The sequence below is a fragment of the Parus major genome, chromosome 11 (assembly GCF_001522545.3).
Source record: "Parus major isolate Abel chromosome 11, Parus_major1.1, whole genome shotgun sequence".
Lineage (NCBI taxonomy): Eukaryota > Metazoa > Chordata > Aves > Passeriformes > Paridae > Parus > Parus major.
Window position 1 is genome coordinate 2,319,638 of NC_031780.1, and position 9,268 is coordinate 2,328,905.

General features: G+C 62.5%; 1 protein-coding gene across 2 annotated transcripts in view; it reads left to right on the top strand.

Annotated features, from left to right (window-relative positions):
- GSE1 (Gse1 coiled-coil protein) overlaps nucleotides 1–9,268 on the top strand; it is a 98,384-nt gene that overhangs the window by 87,235 nt on the left and 1,881 nt on the right. Inside the window, exons 5-16 of one of the 2 annotated variants that reach the window (XM_015640267.3) lie at nucleotides 1,124–1,305; nucleotides 1,441–1,638; nucleotides 1,828–2,019; nucleotides 2,292–2,602; nucleotides 2,961–3,285; nucleotides 4,886–5,466; nucleotides 6,020–6,132; nucleotides 6,606–6,876; nucleotides 6,995–7,102; nucleotides 7,209–7,577; nucleotides 8,498–8,773; nucleotides 9,147–9,250. In XM_015640267.3, the coding sequence (XP_015495753.1) occupies nucleotides 1,124–1,305; nucleotides 1,441–1,638; nucleotides 1,828–2,019; nucleotides 2,292–2,602; nucleotides 2,961–3,285; nucleotides 4,886–5,466; nucleotides 6,020–6,132; nucleotides 6,606–6,876; nucleotides 6,995–7,102; nucleotides 7,209–7,577; nucleotides 8,498–8,773; nucleotides 9,147–9,250 (3,030 nt within the window). Of the gene's footprint in view, nucleotides 1–1,123; nucleotides 1,306–1,440; nucleotides 1,639–1,827; nucleotides 2,020–2,291; nucleotides 2,603–2,960; nucleotides 3,286–4,885; nucleotides 5,467–6,019; nucleotides 6,133–6,605; nucleotides 6,877–6,979; nucleotides 7,103–7,208; nucleotides 7,578–8,497; nucleotides 8,774–9,146; nucleotides 9,251–9,268 lie in introns of both variants that reach the window. The other variant, XM_015640265.3, reaches the window with a different exon arrangement.

Here is a 9,268-nt window from a genome sequence, read left to right on the forward strand (position 1 = left end):
GCAGCTAATTAAGAAGCATCGTTAGTGGTTCTCCTCTCCTCCGCATGCTACAAGCAGATTCCCGGGGGGATTATGCCACTTGGAAAGACTAATTAAACCACAAAGCGGAGAGGCGAGGGTAGGGGATGAGAAACGCCGGGGGGCGGCGGGGGGAAATAAATGGAAGCGTGATCCCCGGGAGCTCGGAGGGGTGCGTGGGGTGTCCGGGTGCTCCCCAGCCCCGGGTCCCCCCCGCTGTGGGGGTTAACCGAGCGCGGTGATTGTCTGGCAGAGCTGCTGGCAGCCTGCAGCCCAGACGGGAGGTAATTAGAGCAGAGCCTGGCACGCACAATGAGCCGGGGGAACACCGCACCCTTTGTGGTGACCTTGCCCTGGAGGGGCTCTGGGGCACGATGGGCTGCGGTGGGATGCAGGGGGTGGGGGATGCTGCGGGTGCCGCCATCCTCCTCCTGCTGAGCTGCTAAATGGAGAAGGTGCAAGGAAAAAAAATAATAATAATAGTTTTTAAACCAAAACTTGCCTTGCTGGGGGGTCGCCCCACTAATTGTCAGACCCTGTGGGGTCTCTTGTCACCCCAAATTGTTCCCCTTTGCTAGGGGTCCCTCCCCAGCTGGAGGGAGTGACCTTCATCCTGACACCGGGGGTGGAAGCTGATGGAAAGCGGCTCTGATGATGAGGCCCTGTGGGAGGGTGCTGGTGCCGGGGGTGCCGGGGGGACTGTGGGCTGACCCCTGGGTTATGGCCCTTATCAAAGGCCGGCTGGATTTCCCCCGGCCGTGTCACTCCTCCCCGGATGATTAATAGCTCAGGAGAACAAAGCAGCCATAAATCTGCAGGCAGGTAATGGGTGTCTTGCCCTCAGCTCTGCTCCGGCTTCAGCACCTCCTTTCCCACTGGGGCCCCCCCGGTTTAGCCTCCCGGACCCTCCCACCCCTCCAGCTGCCCTTCCAAAGCCTGGATGCTGGAGATGCCTTAGTGCATGGATCCTTCCCTGGGTACCGGTGCCAGCCAGGACACACCGGGGACCTCCTGAGCGTCCTGGGGGTGGGGACACAGGAGGGATTCCCCATCCCCTGCTGTCCCCTGATGCTCATCTCGGCGTTCCTGCCCCTTTGCCTTCCAGCAGGAAGCAGGGTCTCGAGGCAGCAGCAGCAGCGCCGGCCGCGAGCGCCTCATCTCGGAGCCCCCCCTGACGCAGGAGAAAGCGGGGGGTCCCACTGTCCCCTCCCACCTCCTGGGGACCCCCTACTCCTTCGGGCTGCCCCCCAGCTCCGTGGTCCAGGATTCCCGCTTCCCTCCTCTCAAGTGAGTCTGCTCGGAATGGACGGGAGCGGTTGCAGGATGCGGCTGTCCCCTGCGAGCTCCGCTGCCTCCTGGGGGAGGTGACATCTCCCCAGGGGGACAGGGAGCGATGGTGACCATCTCCTTGCCTCCCCCCAGCCTGCAGAGGCCGGTCCACCACGTGGTGCCTCCCAGCGCGGTGACCGAGGATTACCTGCGGAGCTTCCGTCCCTACCACACGGCCGAGGATCTCCGCATGTCCTCCCTGCCGCCCCTCGGCCTCGACCCGGCCACTGCCGCCGCCTACTACCACCCCAGCTACCTGACACATCACCCCTTCCCTCATCCTGCCTTCAGGTGGGCACCTTGGCATCCCTGGGGGATACCACTGGATGAGCTCTGGGGTACTGGGAGGTGGGAGCATGATCCACTGAGGGCATTCTGGGGCTCTGCATCCCTTTCTCCCAGTAGAAGGCAGCCCCCATCTGGCTCCAGGGAGGGGAACTGGGGGGTTCTTTGCCCCTCTGAGCATCCCTGTCTCCCCAGGATGGATGAGTCGTACTGCCTGTCGGCACTGAGGTCCCCCTTCTACCCGCTGCCAGCGCCGGGCTCGCTGCCCCCTCTGCACCCCTCGGCCATGCACCTGCACCTCTCGGGGGTCCGGTACCCCCCCGAGCTCTCCCACTCCTCCCTCTCCGCCCTGCAGTCCGAGCGCATCTCCAGCCTCGCCGCCGAGAGGTACGGGAGGGTGGGGGGATGGATGGGGTGCTCCAGAGGACGCTGACAGGGGGCCAGGGGTGGTTTTGGGGTGCTCTAGGAATGCTGACAGGTGACCAGGGGTTTGGGAAGGCTGCAGAGGATGCTGGCAGGTGCCCAGGAATTATTTGGGGGTGCTCTGGAGGTTCAAGGGTGTTCCTGGGGATGCTGACGGACATCCAGGGTTGATTTTAGGGGTGCTCCAAGGCGGGATGTTTGGGGTTGGTGCTTTTCTTTTTGATTTTTCTCTGCAGGCTGCAAATGGACGAGGAGCTGCGGCAAAGGGAGCGGGAGCGGGAGAAGGAGCGGGAGCGAGAAGCCGACCGGGAGCGGGAGAAGGAGCGGGAACGGGAACGGGAGCGCGAGAAGGAGCTGGAGCGGGAGCGGGAAAAGGAGCGGGAACGGGAGCTGGAGAGGCAGCGGGAGCGTGCTCGGGAGAAGGAGCTGAGCATGGTGAAAGCCATGGAGGGACCCTTCCTCCCCGTGGCTGAGCTGCACGGGCTGCGGGGGCACCCGGCCGAGGAACGGGGCAAGCCGGTGGAGCCGCTGGCCCCCAGCAGAGCAGGTAACGCTGCCAGAGCTCGCCTCGGTCCCCTCTGCCCTCCAGATGGCCAAAACGAGGGGGTTGGTGGCCCCGGGAGGTGGCTGGGGACAGGGATGGGCTGTCCCGGCTGCCAGATCGCTTTGCCAGGAGCCCAGCTGCGGCGGCTTGGAGCGGCGGCGCGGTGCCTGTGCCATCTGACTCGGGCCAGGCTGGCAGCGTGCCCGCTGCGTGCCGGGCAGCTGGGCTGGCAGCAAGCCCCCTGTGCCGAGCTCTGACCGGTGGCTGCCCCACAGCTCCCTCCCTCCCACTGGGATGCTCACCCCAAAATACGCCCCCCTCATCCACACCCTGACTCTCCATCACCCCTTTTCCACCACAGACAAACTCAAGGACTCGGTGCTGCCCACACCAAAGCCCATCCAGCACCCTCTGCACCCGCCACCGGGCTCCCACCACCCCGTGCCCAGCCTCATCCCCAACCACAGCGTGTTCCCTCTGCCCGGGAGCAGCGCGGCCACGGCGCTGCTGATCCACCGCACCAACGAGGAGGAGAAGTGGCTGGCCCGGCAGCGCCGGCTGCGCCAGGAGAAGGAGGATCGGCAATCCCAAGTCTCGGAGTTCCGGCAGCAGGTGCTGGAGCAGCACCTGGACATAGGGCGTGCCCCGAGCCAAGCCGAGCCCGAGCACCGGCCCGAGCACCCCAGGTAGGGACGCTGCCAGCCTCGCTCCTGGGATGGAGCTTTCCACTAAAACTGAGCTGAGTTTTCCCGTGTCGCAGCTGTCCTTGCTGGAATATCCGGATCTTAAGCTGGAGAGGCACTTTGGGCAAGGGAAAGGAGTGATAGGACAGGGGAATGCCTTTATATAGAAAGAGAGCAGGGTTAAACGGGATATTGGGAAGGAATTGTTCCCTGTGAGGGTGGGCAGGCCCTGGCACAGGTGCCCAGAGCAGCTCTGGCTGCCCCTGGATCCCTGGAAGTGTCTGAGGCCAGGTTTGACGTGTCCCTGCCTATGGCAGGGGGTGGAATAGGATGATCTTTAAGGTCCCTTTGCCCCACACCATTCCATGATGCTGTAATGTGGTGATTTGTAGGATTCTTCCCCCAACCTGTGGCTGTACCCACCCCGTTACCCAGCTCTGCCCCCCATCAGGCATCCACCACCCCACGGCCGTGCCCCTCACACATCCCCTGAGCCAAAGCCACGGTGCCAGCGGGTTCCTGCCACACGGTGCCAGCCAGGCCGGCTGTGCTGGCAGCGCCAGGCGTTCCCGGTGCCCGACATCTGCGCGGCGCCAGGCACCGAGCCCGGGAGGTGGCCGGGGGCCAGCGGAGAGTGGCCAGGTGCTGCCCAGCCACCAGCACCACTAATTGCAGCTCCCCCCTCGTGGGCAGTGGGGCCGGGCTGTGGATGCCTCGTTTGGGGGGCACCTGCGCCGAGCCTGGGCAGTTTGGGGGGCAGCGGAGCGTGCGCACACCCCCGGATTGATTGGCAGGGCCTTGCTCGCCCCCGTGGCTGAGCACTTAAGCAGTGCAGGCTCATCCAGCCAGCTCTGCCGCCTGCTCCCTTTGTTATTTTTGGGTATCCAGGGGATTAGCGCGGCTCATCGAGGATAATAAGGAGCGGATCACGGGGAGGCACAAAGGCGAGCGCCCGCCGCAGGCTCCCTTCCCCATCCTCTCCTCCCACCCCAAACCAGAGAGGAGACAGCAAGGTCACCCCCAAACACCTGCAGCCGGGGATATTCCATCCCCATCCTTTTCCCACATCCAGTGGGGCGGGAGAGGGGTGGATCCCGGGGGGCGGGCGGTGCTCCCCGCCGCTGGTGACTCCATGGCTGAGCTGAACCCGCTGCTCCGCGTGCAGAGCTCCGGGGCGCTGGAGCGGAAAAGTGTTAAATGCACAGCTTGGGCACATGAAATATTTATCCCACAAACGGGCTGGCTCCGGCTCTGGCTGTCAGAGGAGGGCTGCACTGGGGTGCTGCCCTCACCACTGGGCTCTGCCAGGACTGGTGGCTCGCTTGTCCCCACACAGGGGTCAGCACTGGGGGGTCTCCAGCGCAGCACTCCCAGGATGCAGCCGCATCCCTGCCCATCCTGCCCGTGCACAGCCCTAACTCTGCCCCCATCCCTCAGGATTGTGGCATGGAGGGGACAAATGTGGCAGCCCCACATGCACAAACTCCTCTGGGTGTTCCTGACAGGCGCATTTCTCCCCAAAATCCCCCGGGGCTGGAGCGCTGCCAGCTCTCCGGTAGCAGTGCCAGCTCCTCACCTCTCCGGTGCTCTCCTCTCCCCGCAGGTTGGGACCGAGCCGCCACGAGCCGAGCAGCCGGGAGCCAGGGCAGCACTTTGGAGGGCCCCCACCCCTCATCTCCCCCAAACCTCAGCATCACCCCGTCACCACATCCCTCTGGAACCCCGTCTCGCTGATGGAGAGCCCCCCCGACCCTCCCCGGCGCCTCCCCGAGCCCCACGCCCTCCACAGCCACCCAGCGCCCTTCGAGCCCGGCCGCCAGGGCATCCCGCTGGTCAAGGTGGAGAGGGTCTTCTGCCCGGAGAAGCTGGAGGAAGGCCCGAGGAAGAGGGATGCTCTGGAGAAATACCCCCCGGGACGGGAGCCCGGCGCCCCGGAGCACGGGGCCTTCACCCACACCCCCTTCCTAGCTGAGCTGGAAAAATCCACTCAGAGCATCCTGAGCCAGCAGAGAGCCCCGGTCACCCCGTTCCCCGAGGCCACCAAGCCCAGCTCGCCCTACCGGCCCCCCCAGCCCCGCGCCCAGGACCCCATGTACATCTACGACGAGTTCGTGCAGCAGCACCGCAGGCTGGTCAGCAAGCTGGACCTGGAGGAGCGCCGGCGGCGGGAGGCCCGTGAGAAAGGTGAGGGACCGGGGATGTCCCCTCCTGGCACCGGGACACGGCCGGGGGTCTCCCAGGGACGCCGACGTTCCCGCATCCGAGCGGTTCGGTAAACCCTGCGCTCCAGACATGCCCGATGAATAAATGATGAACTGGAGCTAATAAGAGGGTTTTAAATATTGATGGGGCTGCTGGAGTGGGGATGAGAACAGCGGTGAGGAGGAGACGGAGAGCTGGGAGGGGCTGGAATTGCTGTCCCCACTCCAGTGGGATGGGGGCTCAGCCACTGCCTCCCCAGCCTGTGCCCCATTGAGCTCCTGCCACCCATCCCACAGTGATGCCAGGAGGATGGATACGCAGGGATGGGCGATGCCCTCCGAGGTCCCAAAGCTGCTGGAGAGGGGTCAGAGCTCCCCTCACCCTGCTGGGCCCCGTGTTGGATCCACATCACTCCTTTCTGACATCCCACCCTGCTGCAACCCCCTCCCCAGTGGAGTTCCCCAGAAGATTGCCTGGGGTCCCAGCAGGTCCCCAAGGTGTCCCCAGCCTCATGCCAGCCTCTCCCCACCCCCAGGGTACTACTATGACCTGGATGACTCCTGTGATGACAGTGACGAGGAGGAGGTGCGGGCCCATCTCCGCTGCGTGGCTGAGCAGCCCCCGCTGAAGCTGGACACGTCCTCTGAGGTACTGGTGGCACCCCCTGTCCCCTCCCTGTCCCCTCCCTGTCCCCTGGGGGAGCAGCCCCTCCATTACACCAGTTCCCAGTGCCCAATACAGCCACCATCCCCACATGTCTGCTCAGGCACCAGGGGCTTGGAGATGGGGGTGACGAGGATGGGGATGGAAATGGGGATGGAGGGAAGGATGGGCATTGGAATGGGGATGGAGGTGGGATGAGGATGGGGATGGGAACAGGAATGAAAATGAAGATGAGAGGATTGGGGATGAGATTAGGGATGGGGATGGGAATGGGAATGGAGATGGGAACAGGAATGAAAATGAGGATTGGGGGAATGGGGATGAGAATGGGGGTGGGAATAGAGATGGGGATTGCAACAGGGATGAGGGTGGGCATGAGGATGGGAATTGCCAATGGGCACGGGGATGAAGACAAGGATGGGGGATGACCCTGCTCTGCTCTCCCCCTGGTCACCCAGAAGCTGGAGTTCCTGCAGCTCTTCGGCCTCACCACGCAGCAGCAGAAGGAGGAACTGCTGAGCCAGAAGCGGCGCAAGCGCCGGCGGATGCTGCGGGAGCGGAGCCCCTCTCCGCCCACGGTGCAGAACAAGCGCCGCACGCCCTCCCCGCGCCTCCCGCTCTCCACCCGCTACAGCCCCGACGAGATGAACAACAGCCCCAACTTCGAGGAGAAGAAGCGCTTCCTCACCATCTTCAACCTCACGCACATCAGCGCCGAGAAGAGGAAAGGTAACAGCCATGGCCCGCGCACGCTGGGGTTTGGGGGTGCTCTGGGGGACCTGCCTGGGGCCCTGAGCTTGCTCTGCTGAGCAGAGGCTACACTAAACCTCAGCTTCCCATGCCGCAGACAAGGAGAAGCTGGTGGAGATGCTCCAGGCCATGAAGCAGAAGACCACGCCGGCCGCCGTGGTGGTGAAGAGCTCCCCGCGGGACAGCCCCGGTGCCCCCAGCACTGGTAAGCGCCCCGAGTCCTCCCCTGGGTGTTGGGCTGTGGGGCACGGCTTTGCCTCGAGGGGAGCACGGGCTCCAGCTGCAGCCAACCGCTCCTCCTCTTCCCAAAGAGCCTCCGGTGCCGCCGCTCCTGCTGGACCTGGACAAACCCGTGGGCATCGCCGTCTCCGTGCCCGAGGTGCCGAAGGCGGCGGAAGCCTCCAGGTTAGAGCAGCTGAGACCCCAGGAGCCAGCCAGGCCCAAGGAGGCGGGCACGGCGCCGGAGAAGCCCCGGCTGAGCGACGGGCACCCCGGGAAGAAGGCTCTGAGCATCCTCAGCTACGTCAGGGGTCCCCTCCCCAAGGACATCCCGGTGCCGCTGTCCCACAGCATGAATGGCAAGAGCAAGCCCTGGGAACCCTTCATTGCCGAGGAATTTGCCCACCAGTTCCATGAGTCGGTGCTGCAGTCCACGCAGAAGGCGCTGCAGAAGCACAAAGGTAATGGGAAGTTGTTGGGAATCGCTGTTTTAAAACCACTTAAAGAATCACCAGCGGAACCAGGTTTAGGGTAAAACCAGGATTATCACAACAAAGTTCTTTGGCAAGGTTCACTCTCCTGTTTATTAGATGGTTAAAGCACTCTGAGCAAACAGAAATCCAAAGTCAATAAATAAACCCCCAGATAATTTGTGTGGAGGCTGGAGGAGGGGGAAAGGGTAAGGACAGAAAGAAGGGGAACACCCTCGCGTCACAAGTTCAGAGCAGACCCCTGTGCTAAACTGAGCCTGGACTTGATCAACAGGTTATGTTTAAAGGCCCAACAGCATTTAACTTAACAGCATTTAAACTTAATTGATAACTTAAACAATTTAGCTAGGGATTCATAGGGAATTTACTATACCACACTGCAATAACTTCCTTACAGGCCTCACTTACAAATCTAAAGTGCTTAAGAATCCAGGAGAGTGAGATTTTGCACCGAGTGCCACATTGAGCCCTTCTTGAACCCCTCCAGGGATGGGGACTCCACCAGCCCTCAGGGCAGCTCCTCCCAGTGTTTGACAGCCCTGCCAATCAAGAAATTCTCCCTGATGTCCATAAAAAGCAGCAGGGATGCAGGGAGCTGGTTGGGTACTGAGATATCAGCCCCTTGTCCCCCCACAAGGGTTTGGCACTGGCAACCTCATTGCTGGAACATCCCATGAGCTCATTGCTGAAGCTAAAAATTAGGGATCATACAGCTGCAAAGCCTCCAAACTCACTCAGCTGAGTGATTGAAACAACTAAATAAAGAATACAAGGAGTGATAAAAACCCCCAGAAGATGCTGTAAACCCCCAAAAAGTCTGAGAAAGGGTGGAATGAATGGCTGGAAGGGTCCGTGGGGAGTGGGCAGGGGCTGAGTGTGGCTGCCCACAGGGGGGACGGCGGCGCTGACGGCGGAGCAGAACCACAAACTGGACACCTCCATCCACTACAACATCCCAGAGCTGCAGGCGTCCACCCGCCTGGCCGGGCCCCCGCACAACGGCACGGCCGAGGGGCCGCTCCGGCCACTGCCCCCCCTGGCCCGGGACTCCGCCTCCGAGGACGAGGAGGAGGAGGAGGAAGAGGAGGAAGAAGAGGAAGATTACCCCAGGCCCAAGTGGCAAGGGATCGAGGCAATTTTTGAAGCTTACCAGGAACATATAGAAGGTAAGGGGGTGCAGGGTGTTGGGCAGGGAGGGTGAAATGCTAATTTCTGGTTTGGTTTCCCTCTGGGAGGTGTCACTGATTCCTGCTGGGATGGGCTGGGGAAGCACTGGGGGATCTCCAGCAATGCAGGAGCAGCATGAAAGCAACAGGCAGTGTTGCTGTTTTTGCAAAACGTGATGTATGCATGAAAAATTGAGATACTCACAGCTGCCCAGTGTCCTCCCAGTGGGACCTAAAGGCTCCCCACAGGCAGTGCCAGGGTTGGGAATGCTCTGGGATGCTGGGGGCAATCAGAGCAGGGCTGGCCCCCTCTGTGGGTGGTGCATGGATCCAGAGGAGCTGGTGCTCAGCCCTTGTACTTTGGATGTTGCAGAACAAAACCTGGAGCGCCAGGTGCTGCAGACACAGTGCCGGCGGCTGGAGGCGCAGCACTACACCCTGAGCCTGACAGCCGAGCAGCTGTCACACAGCATGGCGGTGAGTGGGCATGGGCAC